The sequence below is a fragment of the Molothrus aeneus genome, chromosome 7, assembly GCF_037042795.1.
Source record: "Molothrus aeneus isolate 106 chromosome 7, BPBGC_Maene_1.0, whole genome shotgun sequence".
NCBI classification, from domain to species: Eukaryota; Metazoa; Chordata; class Aves; order Passeriformes; family Icteridae; genus Molothrus; species Molothrus aeneus.
In genome coordinates this window covers 27771872-27794115 of record NC_089652.1, presented here as the reverse complement: position 1 = coordinate 27794115, position 22244 = coordinate 27771872, and the positions used below count along the sequence as shown (strand labels likewise).

Genomic DNA, 22244 nt, shown 5'->3' with positions numbered 1-22244 from the left:
AATTTTCCATTATCATTATTACTATTTTTTTTCTCTTATTATTATTTAATTTTACAGAATCTAAACTCTCCCTCCAGGAGAGTTAATCAAATCTGAATTAATCAAAATCAAGGCTTCATCACTGCTACTTTCTTAAATATGCAATTTATATTGCTGAAAGAAAAAGCATGATTTGTTTTAAACAAGGCAAAGGACAACAGTCAGAAAGCCTGAAAAATCAAGCTTCCAAAACCAGTAACTTTCAACAGCATTCTCCCTGACCCACCAAAAACCCTTATGGATTTGTTTAGGCAGTATTATTATTAAAACCATAGCAAAAATATCCTAGGCTTGGAGAAGACTTATGTGATGCCAGAAGTCAACAGGAAAATGCTTTGCTATAATTTTCCTTACAACATTCCTCCTTAATTGGAATAAACAGATTTTAACTCACATATCCTAAGAGATGAAGTTTAACTTGGGAATACTTCATGTCTTTTTTGATCCAGAATTTGTGCCAGCCCTGGCGATGCATGGAACGCATCAATCGCGTGAACTAAAGGTCATTTTCCTTTTGTTTTTCCCTTGGAAATCCCTGCAGAAAGGCAAAGGAAACCTCATCCAGAGGCTGCAACTTTGGGGCACAGCACTAGCAGCAAGGCTGAGCTTTAGGTGGGTTTACATCCCCACTCTGCTAGCTGAACCAAAATCTTCAGTGCACTGGAAAGCTTCCAGGGCTTGGGTCCTTCACAGCATTTGCAATATCAGTACAAGGAGAAAAAGAGAAATTGGAATGAAAACTACTGAAAGATTATTTGGCTAAAAGGAAAGACCAAGGGAACAAGATGAATTTGACTGAGTTCTGGTTTATCTGTAAGCTTCTTAAATGCCATTACAGGACGTATTTTAATCAAATGAAAGCAAATGATTCAGATCATTATCTACCTTCTAACGGATTTTTTTAATCAGAGGAACCAATAGCACCCCTGGCACTGATCCCCCCCAGTGACCACACACTCTCTCAGACTTTCTATCAAAGAATGGATTTTCCTAAGCACAAATTACTTTATTTTCTTTCCTTTTGAAGAAATAGGGGAAATATTTTAAGTGTATGGGTATACCAATTCCAGGTTTATCCTAACCTGCATTTACTGGTATCTTGTAGGGAAAGAAATATGAGAGACAAAAAATGGTCCCAAATACTCTATTTATGGGGGAATGAGTCCACTCTATTGTAATTTTTTCATCAGAAGTGAGACACCATATCCCCATCCTCATTTATTATGTAATACCAAACACTGAAAAAATTCTCTGAACATTCTGTGTCATCTTTCCAGCTCAGGTACAGATGTCAGAAACAACAGTATGTGTGAACAGAGTTCACACCAATTAATATCAAAAGTATACTTTAAAATGTAAAGCCTAGCTCTCACACCACCCAAGGCTAGTCCAGATGGCATTCAGATTTTACAATGATACAGTTCAGCATCCGTATTAAAAAATTAAATAATTTCTCTCTGTTTGTGTTCACAGACCACAATTTGGAACAAGGTTGTCATCCTGCTTGCAATTTCCTGGCAGAAAGACAAACCATGCTGAAAATTTGCCCCAGGTTGAAACTTTGATAATTTATAGCAGAATTCAATCTGAAATTTGTCACTCTCCTCTTAGTTATAAATTACAACATCTTAAGAAGTAATAATACGTAAAAGCTCATATATTCTAATAGTTTACAAATATTACACCATGAAGCAAATGTTTACATAATGGCAAAATACAAAGAAAAAAATCTGCGTCTTTGAAAACCCTTAATAAAGACTTCCCTTTGAAAGCAAGCTGGGCTCTTATTTTACAGCCTAGAGTAATAATATGTATTATAGTCTACTAAACAGCAAGTTTTAAGTTATGATTATGAGTTAGTAGGAAGCAAATAATACTTGAGAGAGAGAAAGTCTGAATGAATTGACAAAAACCTGAAGTGAAATCCTGTTGAGCTGGAATAGGCCATGGATTTCCCAAAGGAGTGCCTGTTCTGTCTTTGGGCAGTGGGACCTCACCCACTGAACAGAGCTGGCTTTAAATGGGGCATTTCTGCTCTGCCCCTCCTGGGCAATCCAGCTCTACCCAAGAGCATGGGGTTGGGTGAGTTTACTGTGGTTCTCACCACCCACAGGTACAAACATTATTAATGGTCACATTACCCAGGCCTTTATACCATTCGATGACAGTGTGTACCTTGGTGGTTTCTGGCTACCGCAGATTCAAGTAGAATTATCCTGCATCTAAGAAATTTCATTTTTATAAGCATGCATACAGAAAAGAATGATTAAAATTCTCCTTCCTTGCTGCCCTTGCTTGGATTCAAACATTTGGTTATTAACAGAAATTGTACGTGCAAATCCTTCCTTTTACTGACAAAGGTATGTCCTTAAGGAGTATTAAATGTTTCAAGTGGCTTGTATTTCTTACCTGTATGGTAGAACGTGAGGAAAAACAAAAGCACTCCCATGAACACATTACTCAAAAAGGTGACAACTCCACAGCTTATTCCTTCTGGAACAGGGTAGACTGTCTCCACAAAGAGCTCAAAGAATATTGGTACGCTGCTGTTGAGGAATATGCCCAGCAAAATGCAGGATGTGTACAGTGTAGCTATGACAGAAACAAAAACAGTTATTAATTTCATGCTGGTGTTTTCCCCTCCTATTCAGAGCTGCCAAGAATACTAATATTTGAATAACCAAAAAATGCATAATCTTATATTTATCCTCTGTGCATCAAAAAGAACATCACATCCTGCTAGCTTTAGGAAGAATGCATGCATTGATTTGTGAAAAAAAAATCAGAAACACTGATTGATTTATTTATCTATTTATTTAAACAGAATCCATGAAGATACATTCAGTGATTTGGACTTCATTTGTAAGTAAAACAAACAACAAAATTATGAATGCAAAGCATCACCTACAGTTTAATTTACCTCTGAAACAAACAGAAAATATTGTCCTACACACAATTAGGACAGGGAGCAATTAATGCACCAAATTGGAAATGGACATGGATTAACCTTTTGACTTAGTTCTAAAGGTCAAAACTAATTTTCCTTCCATTTTACAAATAAATACTAATGATCTACCAGCTATCAAGACATTAGTATTCAGCACAGCCTGAGCTGCAACATGTTGAATCCCTTCTGGCTTCAAAAGGAAATGAAGGGCACCCAGCTCCTGACAGGAACGGGACACATTTGATAATGCAGATTATTTGCTGCTGTACAACAAATTGTTTTTCTTGGACAAACCAACAGAAAAATGTGATGTTTCTTCAGCAACCTCAGCTATTTTGTTCAATTTCTGCCAAATACTTCACAGTACTTAATACAGAGGCTTAATATACTTGTATTATCATTTAATAAACTTATTATAGCTATTTCTGGACTAAAAAAAGCCAACAACCAAACCACAAAACTTCACAAAAATTTAGTATCTATTTAGAAATTCAAGTAAGCTTTTTCTTAGTGCTGTCAGAACAGAGAAGATTTCCTGACTTGCAACCTCAATAAACCAAGGTTACTGACCAAGTACAAAGAAGAACTAAATTATCAGAAGGCTTTAAATAACCAGAAAACTCTGGAATAATTTCTGAGGCTCCCACCAAAATACTAAGAAAACCTAGAGAAAAATATTTCAAATACAAAAGCGTTATGAAGTCAGAGGTGAATTATTTATAGTGTCTTTTTGTTGCAGTGGAAAGATTCTATCGTAAAAAAATCCTTAGAAATTCTTTTTCATATAAATATATATATATGTGTTGATATTTCAGTTTAATTTACACTCTTTTGTCTTAGAAAGGGAAGAACAGAAACAGCTCCACTTCATCTTTTGTTAAGCACTGCTCAAGCTTTCAACTGAGAAACTGTTAGGAAGCAGGAAATGTTCAGCTTAAAAAAAATTAAAAAACAGCTTTATAAAATATAAAAAATCATGGAAAAGAAATAAAGGGATTTAGAAGCAGAAAGGGCTATCTATTGCATCCTCTATTTCATGTGGTTTGCTTCCAAGGAACAAGGATTTTTATCTTTCAACAGAGGACTTGTTGAAACAGGAAAAAGGAGGGAGAGGTGGCCCCACTTCTTTGAATATACCACAGTACTCTGAGCTGTAAGGAAAACAGACAAACACATGCAAAACCAAACAAAACCAACTCCCTCAAAAAAACCATGATAGTAGCATTTCCTACTCTTGAATTCTCCTGTCATAAACTGCAGAATAAATCAAAGAAATTGATGCAAGATATGTCCAGGAGTCATCAGAGAGGAAAGAAAAACCTCATACAGTATTAGGATGTTCTTCCTAATGCCCTCCTCTAGCTAACACTGAAGACCTGATTCCCTAGCTATAAGATCCATAGATTTTTGCTGCAAGTCCTCACTAGTATTTAAAGTTTCATGAGCCACTCTTTGAACTCCCATTCACCTTCAACACTGCTGCATATTGCTCTAAATCTCTCTAACTGCTGTCGGGTGTAGCCAGAATATCCAATCACATTCAGTGGTTGGAAATTTTTGTATTGGCTTCAGAGACTAACACATAAATGAAATAGAAGAATCTCTTAAGACAAATGAGCATTTGCCCCTTATTACTACACTCAGTTGAAGATATCTATAGATAGACTTGTAATTTCTAGAGAACATTTTCAGAAGCTCCCTCAAAGAAGGGAAGGTGGCACCCAGCTGTAATTCTGTATCAGAAACTCAAACAGTGGAAATAGATGAGAAGCTGCAGAAAGGCACAACAGCACTGTTGAAAGTGGAGCAGTGAACAGACTGTCAGGAGAAACACCTCTGCAAGAAGGCTGAAACATCTTCCAGAAGGAGCAACAGCCAGGAAAAGGGAACTCATACCTCTCAACAGAGACAATGTCTAGACATATGATTTCCAGAAACATAGAGTCACTGAGATGAAGGCAAAAATTAGCAGCCATTTAAAGACTTCAGATTTTGTTTAATACAGAAGGTGCCAAGGTTTCCATAAAATGAGAAGAAGCCTTCAAACTAGATTTGCTAGTTTAAAATATGCCAGATGAATCACATCATTGCTCACCACTCACTGCAAGGTATTAAGGTGATCAGACCACGAGTGAACAAGGGCAGTGACCCTGTACCTTAGAAACAACACCCTCAAATTTCTTGTCAGGACACTCACAGGAACACACCCACTGGCACACATGTCACACTTCCACACTGAGAGGAGCAAAGCAGCTTTGGCATCACCCTTTGGCTGCCCCAAAGGACTGCCTGCCTTGTGTGTGCACATCAAGAACTGCCAGCTGAATACCAACGACAGCACCTCAGCTGAGATCACAGCTAGCACTGATAAAACAAGGTTATGCAGAGGTACAGGTAACACTCATCTTTGGAATCAATAAGCAGAAATGTCACAGCAAAAGGACAGACAGAATATAGCATCCAGTAGATGCCAATTTAAGTTCTAACATCTAATGGAAATGATAGCTTTTAACTGGGAAACCACAAAAAGAGGCTCTGAAAATGAGGAAGATGTGCACATCTGAAAGCCTTCTTTAAATGGTACCTATTGTAGTGATGGGAAACTGCTTTTTATCTCATGCATCTGTAAATCAGGCAGGGTTATCCTGAGTGCTATACAAATAAGCTTATTCCAGTAATTTAGCAACTGAATCACAAATCCAACTGGTCCTTGACAGGAACTCAAAGATAAAATACACAGTTCTAGAAAAGTAAGTCCCAGAAACAAGTAAAATCAGAGTTCAGAAGTGGTTTTTGTTTTTTTATTTCACACACTAAAGAGTGTATCTCATATTCCAGCTCGTGGGTGACAGGACAGCAGGGAGATACCACCTATTAACAGGGACCATTTGCTTTCCATCACAGAGACCTTGTGCTGAACTAACACAAACAATTACCACGATTTTATACTGCAGAGGAACAGCTGCTCAAGTTACAGCAAATGTTCTTTCAATTAAGACAATCTTAATGACAGTCCTTGGAAATGAATATAAGGATCTGAAAGCACTGACAAAAGAAAAAAAAAAAGAGATGATTCACCAAGAAGCTAACATTATGTCCTAAAGAATAACAAGTAACTTGGATAGGCGTGCACTGGAGAAGTGTGTCATGCTACTACTATTTAAAAAAATCACTTTTTGTTAGGAAAAGGAATCAATTAATTGCCTACAAAGTTATGTGCAAAGTTGTGTATCCAAGACAATGGCAGCTATGGACATCAACAATGGAACTGGGCTAGGTTTCTAAAAACATATTAATTTAAATAGTTCTTAAAAGAAGTTTGTGTGCAGTAAGCAGCTATTTCTCAGGTTGACCATTGCAAAAAGATCAGCAAAGGCAAAAATCCCATCCACAGCACAGCTGTTTCAGAGAACTGGCAGGAGCTGCTGCAGCAGGAGGCTCAAGCCGTGTTTCATCATGTCATGCTCATGCTTGAGGTATGAGGTAACCCTTGCTATTCCCTCAGCACTCATCCTGCTGGCCAGGAAGGAAGCAAGGAATAAAATGTGCCTTGATAATAGCACTAGAGATGCTACCAGTTAGATGACTTGGGACTGATGGTGATACAGTGGTTTAGCAGAAAGAGCAGAAAAAGTGGCAAGAAGGAAGGTTCCTGTCTGGCTTATTTCCTACAGGCCTTGAGCTACTGGATGGCAAATACATGCCCACATCCCAGAAAAAGACTTTCTCTTCTCCCAGCCACAAGCTGTGGCAAAAGCTTTCTACCAATTAAAAAAAAATGTTGGGGGGGAAGTTAGGAATTCAAACAGGGAAGTGATTTAAATGACAGCCTTCACTTGGTGTCCTCAGATGAGCTTCCAATACAGCAGAAGGAGACTCAACTATCTCTGACATACAAACAACTTTCAAGAATTTTCCAGGACATTCTGCAACAAGTTTAGCAATTTACTCTTCAATTATACCATCACTAAATGTACAACTACAGAGCCTGATCCAAACCCAAATGAAACTGATGGAAGGACCTCAACTGATGTTCCTATCAACCACTGGCACATGCATCTTGGCTGATTTTTAAAAAAGAATATGAAATATTACCATTTCTTAAAAAAACAGTTTTCAGATAAATTTACACAGGAAATGCTGTATCAAGTGCAAGCAAGTGGTACAGCATCTCCTTCCTAAGTCCTCTGCCAGAATCTCTTGAACTCTGTGCATTTTGTAACAGTTCTCTTTTGAGACACACTCAGCCAAAACTCACACAAATTTTATAGAGATAAACAGGAGAGTAAATACAATGGAATATATTCTCTTGGAAGCAGCACACAATTTAAAGCAAAACCTATGGAGATCTAGGGCACTTTTTCAGTGCCCATTATAACTGTATTCCAAACATCAAAGTGAAAGGATAATGCCTGATGTGGATGCAGGCTTTGTTGACTTCAGTGCTTCAGTATCCCCATGACCAATTTGAACAATTCAAGTTAGTTCCTGCCAAAATTTAAAGTCCATTAAAGTAGAATGAAACCTCTCTATAATCTAACTCTTGCTACTGGCCATGGTAAGAAAAGTCGTGGAAGAAGTAACCCTTAATTTTTCCATGAGAAATGTGACTCCCTTAAGGTAAGACAGTAAATTTTACTGTAATTCACTTATGGGAATGAAAAAACACAATAGAAGAAAGATGTCTCTGTAGTGCACATTTATAACATCAATATGTTTCATTGCCTGGATTTCCATTCCAGCACACACTGATCAAATTGCTATGTCATGATATAGTTTTGAAAGTAACCAAAAATCTGATCAAATTTGATTTGTTCTACATTCTTCTCATGAGAAAAGCAAGTGGAACTTGCTTTGAAAGCAGAGCATTCAGTTTGGAGGACTAAGAAGTGAAAAATTACTGAGTAAGCCTCAAGAAATGAAAGAGGAGAGGGCTGGAAATTACACAATATTTGAGGTTTGCTATTGATGGATATTTAAAGTGTCCAGATTCATAGATACTCATCTCTGAAATGCTCCTCTCAAATTTCAAGCACTGTATACAATTAAACACTGTTTCTTAAAAGAAAATAACCCCCTAAATTATGCTTTTTCTTTAAGCACTCTTCTATTTGTGAAGTTAAAAGAAGCTGTCAGCAAAACAAGGGTCATTATTCCCATCTTATGAGTGAGAAAAGCACAGCAGGAGTTGGGGTAATGATTTTCCCAAAGCCCTAAGCAGGTTAATGTTTTCAGGCCACTGTTTTATCCTCTGGGCTCCTCTGCCTTACACTTACCAAGCACATCTTGTTTATAGTGAAGAAATTAAACTGAAATAATAAACCAATCAGTATTATATTATTATCATCTTTCTTTTTCTGTGCTTTGTAGATGAGGACAGAGAGACAGATGTGTTTACAATGTTCAATCTGTTGAACCTGAAAATAAAAGTGTGGCCAGCTTAACCTAAATACAGTCATCAGCTTATGGAGTTGCCACTGTATTCAGTGTCTGCCATGCAGCACTAGAAAAGATTTTGTAAAGCAAACTTCTGCTGAATGTGCTCATAAATATTAGAATATTCTTGATATGCTACACTGAAAACATTCAATCTGAGCTGCAAGCAACTAGTGTTGCATATCAATTTTTGGAAAATGCTGGTATTTGTATCCAGAGATCCTACCAGCAATACAAAGTGGCAAGATACTGAAACTGGCAATACAATGCCTTACACAATTATTTTGGGTCGAAGTATCCCATTGTACATAAATTCACATAATGAAGTTCAGTACAAAGCAAACTAACAATGAACTTGGCAAAGAGAAACAGATCAGCAGCTGCACTGAGAATTCAATGGAGAAAACTATTTTAATGCTCTATGTGTACATAAAATTGTCTTTGAAACTGAAATGCAAATAATATACATTAAAATTAAAATTTCTTAAAATAAAATTCAGGCTTGCTTAAAATATAAACCAATTCCAGAATCAAGGTTTTTGGAGAGCTGTGATTAGCTGATGAGAGGTGTTTTAGACAGATGATATAGTAGCTGGCACTGTATCATTATTGCCTTGCTTTCTTTTTTCCCCACACGGGCGGTTGTGGTTCATATATACAACTATGACTACACTTTTTATAAAGTCTTTTGGAGTTACATTAAGAAGTCAGTAAATGACACAAAACTTGTCTTCTTCCATGGGAGGAGGAAAAATGGAGTGTATTATGCAAATACTAAGCAATGCAGGCATTACTCAACACAAACAATCCTAAACAGTATAATTTAAAACCACAAATGCAGTCATTGATTTTTAATAACTGCATTAAAGGTCTCCATTCTAAGTAATTACATTTTGTAGGAAATATCTTTAAATGATGTTGTGCCTATTTAAAAGGAATTAAGAGAATATTATACAAACAAGGTGAGGAAAATATATTTTGCTGAGACCATTTTTCCAAATACCTTCCCTCCTCCAGTATTTAAAACAGACATTACTAAAACTGCCACAAAGAACACCAATTAAAAGAAAACTTTGCTTTGTTTGTATTTTAAAAACAAATATTTTGAGATTTTTCTCCTTTTCTTTTAGGGTGAATAATTGGCCAAACTCTCTAATTTTTTTTATGCTTCCATAAAAACACATCCATCTACTGCCTGCTCTGAGCCCAGGTTGGAGACAAGCAGAGGGTTTTCAGAAGGGGGAGATGAGCTTATGTCACCCAATATCCACATGCTAAAGGAAAAGACTGGCTTTGGACCTGGGGAAACTACTGTCAGGGTCTGCCTACAGATGCAAACTTAATTCATGGATCAAGCAGCTGTTAGGTGAGATACAGCAGCCAATGGTGATGGCATCTGACCAGACCTCATCTCTGTGGTGAAGCCTGCCTCAACACCTGGGCCAGTACAAAGGCTCCCAAAGGTGCCTTGTCTCCTCCCCAAAATGACTGTTTTGTGGAAGAGCTGCCTTTTAACTGTACCAGCAATCCTTCAGATCATGTGGATATTTCAGCAGTTCCCAGGTATTGCTGAAGATGGCAACACTTGTGGCTTTGTAGGGCAAAGCCTGACTTGTTCAACACTGAAGGCAGGTCAAGAGAGGAGGGGGAAGTCCCTCCCAAAATGGGAGCTACATGGTTGGAAGGGAAAACCTCTTTGGAAGATCAAATGTACACCCCCACAAATTCTCATGTCAGTTTTGAACCCTGCTTGCTCTGCCTCAGCATTTGAATAAGGCTGAAAGTGTGGACTGAGATCCATCACTGGCTCTGCAGCACTGCCAAGCCCAACACTTGAGCTCTGCCACAGGACAGGTGGAAGTGGAGGAGCCTATGAACCTTCTGGCAACATCAAAACCTGCCTTGAGTAACACAACTGCTGCTTTGCAGCAGGTGTCCACTGCTGCCTGCAAAGTGGCTCTGGAATAAAAAGTACTTTATGGACTTTTTCTGAAAGAAAAGAAAAGAAAAAAGAAAAGAAAAGAAAAAAGAGAAAAAGTAGATGAAAAAAAAATCAACCAAAAAATAAAAAAAATATGAATGAGGGAAATGCCCCACAATGATATCTGCTTTTGTTTTGCACATCTTCAAGCTCTACAAAAACCACACAGCAAATAACTACTTGGCAGTCCATTGTCAACACTTGCCCACTGATATGCACAGTGACTGCCACCTGGTACCAGCTACCACTAATCACTTCCAAAAGCTGCCAGCCCACACTGCCAGGCCACAGCCTGAATTTGACCTCTTAGATTTGTACTCCAATACACTCTGTACCTCAAACTTTTAATTAAAAGGAGAAGAATAAAAAGAAGTTCATCCAAATCAATTCAAATGTACCGTTTCTCCCAATTACTGTGAATGCAGAGGTCATCATCATGTTGCATCATTACACTGAGGAATAATCTAGCATGAAGTCCTATAAATTAGCTTAAATAGCTTGTGTGTTTTCATCCATAACAGCATATTTCATAAAGATATAGCACTGCTTTTCTGTGTACAAGGAACTAAATTGAACAGGCACATTACATCTATTTTTTAAGAACTTTAATGAGAAAAGCCTGATAAGAACCTTCCTCCACTGCATATCTATGAAATATAAACAGCAGGAAAAAGAGATCTTAAAGAGATCTTATTTTCTGGCTGCACATTAGACTCTGATGCTTTAGACTGCCTTTTTTTTTTTTTTTTTTTTTTGAGGAATGCACCACATTCCTGGCACTCTATTCAAAACAAGCTTGTGTTTTAAAGAAAAGGGTTCAGTATTTACAGTGGCATATGTAAGAAAAGCATTGACAGAAAAATCTGATCTATAATTACAACTTAATCCAAGGAATCATCCATTTTAAGAGAAATGGTAATTGCATGAAAGTACAACCCAATCCCTGCATTTGAATCAAGAGATGCTAGTTTAGGACACTATATATCAAACCTCAACTACCCTGCCTATTTTCATGTCTTGACAGTGGATGACCTTTCCAAAAAAAACCAGCACAATGCAACTACATGCTGTAAAAAATAAGAATTCTTGTACAACCTATGTTGCATGCTGAATTCTTTACAAAAAAAACCAAAAAATAAAATCAGAGAGAGCTCCATCAGTTTTGTTTTGGAACACTGGTGAGTACATAGGTAATGACTTTCCCCTCTTGAAACGTTTCTTCATTCTTATGCATAGACTTGAAGGGTCATTTATGTGTTTGGTTTGTTGCATCAATTCAGAGGATAGAGTTACTGTAAAAATTTACATTACCGCAGGCTTGTAGTGATGAAGCAGGCAAGCATGAGAAAAAAGCTTTTATTGCTTTTATTTTAGATTTGATGGAAATGTGTAGTCATTTAGTATGACAACAGCCATCATGAAATTTGATTTATTTATTGATTATATTATGTTTTATTTAAGCAGAATTTTTGAAAGCATTGAAATTTCAAGATAAAGCACAAATTTGACCTATCCATCCAGATGGTGTTGCTCCTGAATTGATCATGTATTTCAATTTGCTGTACCCACTTTAGTTTATAGTTGTGACATTTGCAGTGCACCAAGGACACTTAGTGAAACTCAAACTTAATTTGAGTAAAACACTACTTTATATACTACTCTCCCCACCAAACTCTTTTATTAAAAATAGGCAAAAAAAGGTTTTCATTTCTCCTAGAATGCATAAATTGCTTGTAACAGAGATGGTCCTTCATTTAAAATGGATTTATAGAATTCTTTACTAAATAAATATATTTTTGAACCCTAATGGCTTAGGTTTTACTGTAACTTGCTACTCTGTTGAAGGTCTTGGAATCACAGGTGAATCAGTCCTTTGGTGCAGATAATAAGGTGAAGGACAGATTTTTAAGAACTAATCAGTGCTAGCTTTCAACTAAGGGTGCAGCTCGCTGGCAGCCCAGCTAGACCTCTGAGCTTTTCCCCCACTCCTGCCAGCTGCTTTTTTTCCTGTCTTTTTGAGGCACAGGCTGAGTTAATTTTGGGCTGGAAGAGTTCCCTGAACCTGCATGCAGGTGCAAGAAAAGAGGACAGAACTGTGCAGGGACAGATTTAGATGGCTGAAAACACTATGGGTCACCTTGGTTTGAAATGCACCAAGTGTTTCTAATAACTAATGCAAGTTTCAATCCCCTAAATTCCCACACATGTCACTGTTTCTTATATGCAAGACTACTCTCATTCATCTGATTTTTCTTGATTTATTTCTCACTTCAGTTATTCCAAAGGACTCAAAAGCAGAAAAACACTTAGTCCCCAAATCAAATTTAAATCTGTATTCAGGGCTCTGTTATTGGGTTTTTCAAGTTTTTAATCTTTTTATTGAATTATTCAAAGGAGTGAAAATATTTCAGGTTTCAATAGACTTTCTAAACGTTTTTTTTGTCTCAGTAAAACTACTGTATTACTAAAGATACCAAACCAGGTTATAAGATATTGAAGACTGCAAATATTTGCCTGCAATCTCAATTATAAAGAACAGGAATTAAAATCATTGTCAATACCTGTGGTTAAAGGCAGATGAGTGACAGAAGTTAGACAGGTGAGAGTGAACCAGGTTGATGCTAACGTTGCTCCAGATAAAAGCAGCAGCAGTATGAACTTCAGCATGCCCCTGATAAAATCTGCAAATCTAAAATAAAAACACACATCAGAGCAGTACAAACACCAATTTTCATATTATTTAAATGTGATGCTTGACAGTTAATTCAGTATATCCTCATTAAACATTTTGGAGACTATAAAAACAACTTAAAAGTAATTTCTCATTTTAAGAAATAGAAAAAAGGTATTTTTATAGAATGGTGATATTTCTAGCTGTCAAGCTGAAGAGCCATGGATTTTTTAGCTGTCACAAAGTAACAACCAAACCAGAACAATTCTCAAGCAATTTTCAAGGCATCACATGAAAACACTGGAGGAGAGGTTTTTTTTTTCCTTTTGCATTTGTTGGACACAGTATCTCACCACTACTTCCATCACTGTTTTGTCAGCATTTGCCAGTCTCCCTTGGCAGACACAGAGCTCCATTAGCATATGAGGAGGCTGCCGCGTTTCATTCAAGACATAGTTAAGCGTCAAGATTCATTCCTGTGGGAAATGGAAAAACTCCAAAAAAGTCCAAAGAATCCCTAGTTGAAGATGACAAGGAACAGCTTCTGAACCCTTGGATGCATTGGTGATGAAGCTTGTGGTGGCTTAGGCAAGGAAGGAACTCCTTACACAGGGGATCACTCTGCCAGTGGCTGTTTTGGGTTGAAAAGTTCCAGAAACCACAAGCTTGGGGCTGCGCCTCTTCTACACAGACCCTGCTGACAGACTGGGGGAGGACAGCCCCACAAGTCCTTGGGCAGTCTGGCTCTTATATAGAGGGAGTTATGATATTTATACCACCTGATGATACAATTGCTTTTCTCTTTTTTTTCCTTTTTCTTTCAAGGAGACAGAATGAGCAGTGCTCGTGTGGCATAATTATCAGTGCAAGTGCTCTTTTCAAAGGGGATGTGAACTTAACTACTGGGAAAGATATATTAGAAAAGGCAATCTTATTTGTTCATGAGTAATTTTCTATAATCTCCTGCTTAGGAGATGTGCTTTTGGGATGGACAGGTTAGGTATGTATTTCTAAAGCATATTTTCTGCCCCCTTGACAGGCTCCTGCCTTGATCAGGCTAATGGCAGCATAATCCACCCAGGCTGGTCCATGACAAAATTTGTCTGTGTATGAGCTGACTGCTTTCTCTGCCCTGATAAGAACACTCTATAAGCAGATACCTTATAGCTTACTTGATAAAACAGGAAATGCTGCCAAAATTTTGAAACTTCCAAAAATAGCATAAGAGACATAGGGGTAATGCACTCAAACACTCTCTGCTCTCCCAAACCAACTTCTTTCCTTGTATTTTGATTCTCCCCATGCCTGAATTCCACATTGAATTTAGCAGTGAGTAATTCAATAAGCAGTAGTGGGAGATCAATGCTGCATTATAATCTGAGAAGTTTATGACTGCAGTGTTCAAGTGGCTTATGCATTCATCTCCAATAGCCAGAGGTCAGCTGCTACTGGTGGATTTTTCTTCTGACAATCCAATCGAGGAGTCAGGATCACCTCACTGGTTTGCCAGCGAGTTTCTTTAATTATTCTTTGGGATCACTAGGGTCAAAATCAGCAATTTTAAAAGCTTTGCAGAAGCATCTCAAAGTGTAAACTTCCAGGTTATTCCACAGAGACTCCCACTTTGCCTGCTGGCAGACAACATCACTGTCCTTACAGGCAAGGGCAGTGACGAAGGTCCTGCCTAATGAAACAATGTGAGAAATATCAGCCTTCTGGGAGGGACATTCACAGACTACAGGTCTGGGGTGATCTCTAGAGGATCCTTGGTCTCTATCCCACCACCAAGGATATGTGGGGATGGGAGGCTGATATGCGTCTAATCCATTCATGACAGCTAATGGAGAAAATCTCTCCTTTAGCAAGCAGCTGCCACTCTTCCTGACACAAGGATGCCAGTTTGGGTAGCAATGTGCTCCAAAGAGCTCTTAGATATCATAGAACTCCAAAAGGGTCAAATGTACCCCAAATTAAAGATTTATTTAGCTATTGGATTCAGCCAGCAATAGAAATAATTGAAAAAAGATGACATAATAGCCTAGCCTGAACTTGGTAATTGAAGGACTTCTGTTTCTTGTCTGGTTACAGGAGAATAAAGAAGACTGTAAACCCAGTCTACTCTTCATAATACTTGCTTCAATCAAAAAATATGAGAAATTACTTTTATCCTCACACCCTGTACCTGATTTCAAACCTTTGTTCTGTATAAATCCTTCTGCATCATCTGGCCTGTAAGGGGTTGCCTGCAACTGCTAAAACAGTAGGCACAACAGGAGAGAAGGTGTATACTCTGCCAGACACACACCCCTGAGCCTACTGCTGCTAACAGTCTCCAGCCTCCCAGCAGATCCAGCCCTAGGTTGTTATCCTACAGTTAAAATCACAAACCTGCACTGCTGACAACACTGTCTGTTGCTAAGGAAATTATCACCATGCCATAAAGTTTCAGCATTTTGACTACACTGCAGGTTAGAAGCAGGAACTGAAACTGAGCTGCAGAGGACAAAACCTCAGAAATATCTATGATCCTTGGCAAATGTGGGGGGAAAAAAAATTAAAAATCTGAGAAAAGGGAATAGATTTATGTTTCCATGCAATTATAGGAATGCTGCTCTTTGACACTGCTTTTCTTCAAACTAGTAGCATTTGAAAGCTGCCAGCAAAGGGTACAGCACCTACCAGCTGCCCAAAATAGGCCAGGCTTTTCAATGATAAAAATGCATCAAACACATTAGCTAAACATATAAGTTCATGGCTATCAGGACAGCAGTGGGTGGAGAGTAGAAGGATTTATGTCTAATGCTGAGAGAAACTTGCAGCATTTTCAAAATGAGATAGATAAACAAATTCCCAACTGGGCATTACTTTAAATACAGATGATTTAACACCTACTGTGATGTACAGGACCTAATGCTCAAGGGCAAGGCTCAGGTTGTTAAAAATTCTAAATTATAGGATCTGCATTGACAAAAATGGAAGGAGCAAATTCCTAAGATGCACCAATTTTGCTTTAACAAATTAGCAGAAGAAAAAAAAAAGGAAAAAAAATCCACCCCAAAACTAACAGCTTCTTGAGAGGTGGTTAAGGGAGAGAGCTGCTTGCTTGGCAAATCACAGTTCTGACACTGAAATATATCAACTTGTCAGCTTTGACAAGAATCATTACTTAATTTTCCTAATTACAACTTTCAGCAGATTACAGTCAGACTCGTCATTGATTCAACCCTACACAGATAAATGCTGAATAGGCCTAGGAGGGAGAGTCATCCATCAGAAGTGACAAATCACCTCCTCCCTCCCTTTCTGTATGCAAACCCTCCCATCTGAACTGTGCATCGCCCAAGTTAGAAAGACATATTTGGAGACAGACTGTTGGTATTTCTTAAATTTACTAAATGCTACAAAATACAGGTATTCAACAAGGTTTGAAATCAATTTTGAAGCAGTTAAAGGGACTGCCTGCATTTCCTGAAACTAAACCCAGGCAGCATATTAAATAAATTAATCTACCATAAAGACTGAGATTTGCATGTTGACATAGAGTTTGCAAATTCTCTCCCAGTAAAGTTAAGTGAGCTTCAAAGCTCTACTGTTGAAATGCTGCAAATATACTAGAGATGAACTCATGATGAAAAATGGCAGTCTACCTGCTTCAACATGCAACCTATGGCATCTGTGTCATTTGCAGCAGTTGCTTTTAAACATCTACTCTCTTACAAAGAAAACATTGTATCTGAGCTTGGCTAATCAAAAGCAACTCTTTTTAGAGGAAATCAGGGCATGAACTTTGATTGGCTAGATGAAGTCCTTTGGTCTGCATCTGGAGTGGATGGGAGAGAAGCACTTGTTTCTTCTCCCTAGGTCAGGAGTTTTTTCCTCTCCCTGTTGCAGTTGCTAGGCAGCCTGCAAAATGTCAGGATGTGAAACTTCACATTTCTTTATGCATTGTGTACTCTGATGAAGCACAGCAAGTGAAAACAAGATAGTTTCAAAAAGAAAAAAAATAGTCCTAAAAAGATCACTCTCTCCATCCACAACACCATGATGATGCAACAGTTGCAGATATCTGCACATGGAGCCAAAAGAATGGACACAGAGAAGCCAGGACAATGCTCAGATATCCCAAATTGGTTTTAATCACATAATAAACTCACTGCTCAGGTACCTCCTAAAAGACTTTTTCTCCCTCCCGCCATCTCTTTTCCTAAAGGGGACCTCAATGAATGAGAAACAGCAGCCTTTTGGAAGGGCAATCCTGTTCTTGCTGTTCCACTCCCCAGGTCATCAGCTTTCATGATGGCCAGAGACAGCTGTGTCTGGATTTACAAAAAGCATACACACCCATACTGTAGCCCATAGGATACAGCAGAAAATAGTTAGGCTATGCAGGAATCCATCAACCTGCCCAAAATGGGCCCAGGCTAATTTCTCTCTGGAGGAACATAATGTTATTGTGGATAGGCCGCCTGTCCTACATTCCCTACATCCCTTTGGGAAACAATATGCCCAAAAGTGTTAATGGAAGGAGACAGAAAATAATTTCTTCAATGCTTTCCAAATGTGCTACAATGAGGTTCTTCCCCCTCATACCAGGCATCTGAATTCACCAGAGCTGTCTTTAAAAGCAGCATACAGGAAGCCATTGTCAGGAACAAGAATCTGACTTCCAAATTCAGGTATATGCATGTGGAGTTTTCAATCCCCAGCAACCACTAACATGGTATGAATTATTGCTTTACTAGAAACACATTATAACCCCAAAAGGAATTTTCCATTTCAAGTTTCTGAAAGATGAGAGAAAGCAAGTTCTGTTCTTAAGAGGATAAACTGAATTATAATCACAATTGAAGGAATGGAGAAGGACCTGTAATTACTCCTACCTTGCCATTGCTATGCCAACAACACAACCTCCAACTATAGACCAAAATCCAATCCAGCCTGCATCCACCTGACAGGGAAAAAAAATGAAACAGAACATAGAGAAATGTGTTAAAGCTCAGAAAATAAGATGATGTTACTTTCAAAACAAGTGTTGTGCATGGGCTCCAAACTGCTAAGAACAGCTCTCTACAATAGTCTGAAGTGCAAGGCTTTTTCTGGGAAAGGAAATAAATTCACCACAAGAAGTAAGACTAAGTAGTCTATGCCCTAAATGTGACCTCTCTTTATGGAACCTGAGTAATGTCCTCTGTTTTTTTTGTAATACTCTATCAAAAGCTTAGAAATCATCTTGTCCCCACTTCATCTTTTCTACCGTGTATACATTATTTTCTTTCACTAGAGATGCAGCAGCCAACAATACTCCCATTTTTTTACCTACTTCTTCCTTTTTGTTACAAGGCATGTACAGTTCTGAAAACACTCACCACTGATGGGGAGTCAGCAGGGAGAGTTTTGACAGTTTGGGATGCCAAAGCTACAGTTCATTTTGTTTAAAATTTCAGGGAGTAAAGTGGTCCATATATATTAACAGCATATTAAACATAAAAACCTGACAAAAGTGCATGCTAGTGCAAAATAAAAACATGCCACTTACAAAATAGCTGCTGATTATCAGTCAGGAGAAACTTACCTGGCTTACATGAATGGGTGTTAATATCAAATCCAGAACACCAGACCAGCCAGAGAAAACACCCAGTGGTATGGCATAGGCCAAAGCAACCATCAAGAATCGGAAATTGCTGGGAAGATAAAACGTTGCCATTAGCCTCAGCTGATATTAAAAATGCACCAAGATTAGCCAGGAGAGTAAATCACACCCTAGAATCTATATTCTGCCCATCAAGAAAAATAGCAAAGGTCTGAAGCAAGAGTGAGCCAGGGAAAATATAAGAAAGGTATCCAGCCATGCCACTGAATTCCTAGTGGCTGATATGTTACCACCTTAGCACTGATAATAGAAAAAGCCAGTCTCTCCACATACTTCAAAGGTTTTTGTAACATGCTGGGCTCAAATGTTTCTCATTTCTCCAAGCAATTCTTCCATGCATTGGCATGGGCAACCTACTTAGTCTAAGTGTACGTTAGGAATAATAAGCACTAATTTAAAAGATTAAAAGCTTATTTCAAAAATAAAATCAGAGATTCATCCCTCTTGAATTGCACTTAAAAGACAAAAAAAACCCCAAGCCTGTTTTAATTCTCTTTATTTTGGTGAAATGCAAGGAAAGCTCTGGAAATCAGGCAGATGCAGTTGCAAGAGTGGAAAATTTTGACAATTTGAACTGGCAAAAACAAGAGACAGCTATAATACTCTACTCTAAATAGTCAACATATTTGTTTTTCCTCCCAATTATTCAACCTTTAGTATTCAGTGAAGGTGAAACAGTCAAAGCTGTATCATCATCTTCAATGTATAGAGCTAAACAGGAATTTAACCAACAATTTCCCCCATTCACCATAACTGAAAGCAAATGTGAAGTCCTTGCTAAGAGAAATCCAAGTTTTCCTCAAAAATGTCTCAAATGGGAAAGAAAATATAATTTGGAATCTGAAATAGTGATATTTTAAACTGAAGAGATTTTACGGTGCTTCCAAGGTTAGTTATCCCATGGGGTATCAGTGTAACCCGAAACACGGCTCCCTCTGGTCTCAAACAATTTACATAAAATTGATCCTGATCAGTACCAGCTCCTTGGCAAGCAGGGGCAATTTGATAGCACACAGTTACAAAAGCCAAGAGGGAGAGAGAGATTCAATTACACTCCAAAACATTTGTAAGTTTGCAGCTTACGCTGTTTTACTCCCTTAGATGCTCCACACACAGCACAAGCAGCCAGTGCTTTTTGCACTGTTCTTTTTCACACATCCTCTTCTTGAATAACACATTCCCATCCCATGAACATATCCTCCGCTTTCAATATCATTGGTGTCAGATTTATCTTTTAATGCAAAGAAAAACAACACTCAAATTTTCAGCTCTTCTATACGTTAGTTATATTTCTCTGAATGCTACGGTCTTCCTAACAACTCCTCTCCTTTTTTAAGAATGCCACACTCTTATCCTAGTCTATCTGGTATCACCTTGGCATTTGATGCTGTTTAATACTATCCATGTGAAAGCCATTTCAACATTTGTCGAATAAAATAAAAGGGAATTTTGCATGGACCTTATAGAGCCATATTGTAGATTGCTAAGAGGAAGCAAGTCTGAATGCAGTGTTCTGCAATGACATTTGCTGAATATTAAAAATCTTTGGCTATCTGGACCTCAACTTCATTAATGAGCTACTTTTGAGGGAGAACTTTGTCCTTTACTTGAGCAGCATTTTCTGTGGTGTATTTGTTTTCTGTCACTCAGGCAACAAGACAGCCTGTGATGTGGGATAGCTGCTCTGTGCCACATCCAACCCCTAGTACCAATCCTAACAGTAGCAGCTCTGCATGATGACAATCTCCAGGGACAGAACCTGCTCCCCTGCCTGGTCTCCACAACAAGGAATGTGACCAGGAGAAAGGGAGCCTGGCAGTGACAGAGACACTGATCTCCAGGTGTCATTCTGCCCCTTGCCCAGCAATACCTCGTGCTGCCTAAAGCCATTTCAAACACACATCTTCAGTAGCAGTTCCACTTTTCATGGCTCCAGTCACTCATGCACAGCTTTTGCAATTTTGCAATTGCTCCACTGAAAGTAGAAAAATGTGCTGTCTGTCACACCATCAGCTGTTGAACCCACACTGTTTTCCATCCTATCAGCAATGACAGGATATCAGAATTAGCCTCCCTGTTAAACCATTCTGCTGGGATATGAATTGATTTTTTATTCTGTTTTTTTCAGAAACCTAACGCCACTAGAATCTGTAAGACAGGCTGGTTCAGAGGGGAGCCCCATCAAAGTCATCATTTTCAGAGTAACTTTGACAGTGCCTATTAACATCAGGCACATTCTGAGCAGCTTCCATTACTGGATGGTGTTGTTGATGAAAGTGTCATTAAAGCAATAATGATGCATAAAACCCCTGATACAAAATTTCAAAATTGCTTACATAGTCCCTAGAAAATATAAAAGCCATGTAATTGGCTAAAAGTATTTTATTACTTCAAATCAAAAATCACAACACATTTTTTAATGCAGGTTTTAAGACTTATCAACCATTTACTTGTATTAGAATTTTTTTCCATTGAAGTTTGTGGAATATCCTGAACTGGGGAAATAAAAACAAGTCATATTTGCTTCACCCAAGAAACTGAGATAGGGCACCACACATTTTCTAATGGAAATTCAAACTACACTTGTCACAGTGTGTGATAGACTGTTAAAAGATTTGGGCTTAGCTCCCAAACCATGACCAATCTGTTGTCTCCCACTGCAGACTGACAGAGCTGGTATCAGGAGATAATGAGACATCAACTAATTGTAGCAATCTGTCAGAAGGAGGAACCCTCCAAATCAGAAGGAAGACTCAAGTTCCTAAGAAAGTCCCCCAAAAAGGGCCCACAGGGGATGGCTGACCTCTGCTGATGGTGTAATAACTCTGCAAGAAGCAGCTCATGTAAAAGACTGCCAAAGGACCTGAAGGCACGAAGGAGTGTGGGAGTTGCAAGGATGTGATAGATCCCCTTGGTGTCCAAGGAGAAAAGGTCAATGACTTCAGTGGTAAAGTTATACTGTGTTGCTTTATTTTGAAGTAATAAAACTGTAGCTTGGTGGAGAAGACAGGGAAATTATGAACATCTCAGTTCTCATGAGTGTATCTGGTGCATTGCTGGGTCAGCCCACCAGCTCACACACATCCTGAATGCCTTACACACAGTTCTCACACCAAAGGGTAATTCTACAATAAAAGGAAATCATGATTTCCTGGTACTCATCTGCTGGTTACCTTCAGTCTACACCACCAAGTCTAAAGAAAGGCTCTCTAAGCCAAGATGAAGCCTAGATTAGGCAGGCAACAGAGCTTAGAAGCCTAACGAACCAGATGATGGATTTCTCTTGAAGCATGGCAGATACCATTTTCTTTCATGAAACTCCCTTGCATGACAGATTGTTACTGAACAGCTCCCCAAGATAAGTGGGCTTAATGATGAACTGTTGATTGTTTCATGTGCAGAGGAATGAAGAAGTGCCTTTGATAAAGGGTAGCATGGAAGAATGCAAGACCGGAGGGAAGAGAGATATAATTATCTACCTGACCACATTTTAAAAAAAGCCCTCTTTGTTCTTGCAGAC

At 38.4% G+C, this 22244-nt stretch overlaps 1 protein-coding gene across 1 annotated transcript in view; it reads right to left on the bottom strand.

Annotated features, from left to right (window-relative positions):
• SLC49A4 (solute carrier family 49 member 4) overlaps positions 1 to 22244 on the bottom strand; it is a 71497-nt gene that overhangs the window by 8228 nt on the left and 41025 nt on the right. The window contains exons 5-8 of the mRNA XM_066553173.1: positions 18647 to 18755; positions 17955 to 18022; positions 12965 to 13092; positions 2449 to 2631 (exon numbers count right to left, since the gene is read on the bottom strand). Of these exons, the coding sequence (XP_066409270.1) occupies positions 2449 to 2631; positions 12965 to 13092; positions 17955 to 18022; positions 18647 to 18755 (488 nt within the window). The remainder of the gene's footprint in view (positions 1 to 2448; positions 2632 to 12964; positions 13093 to 17954; positions 18023 to 18646; positions 18756 to 22244) is intronic.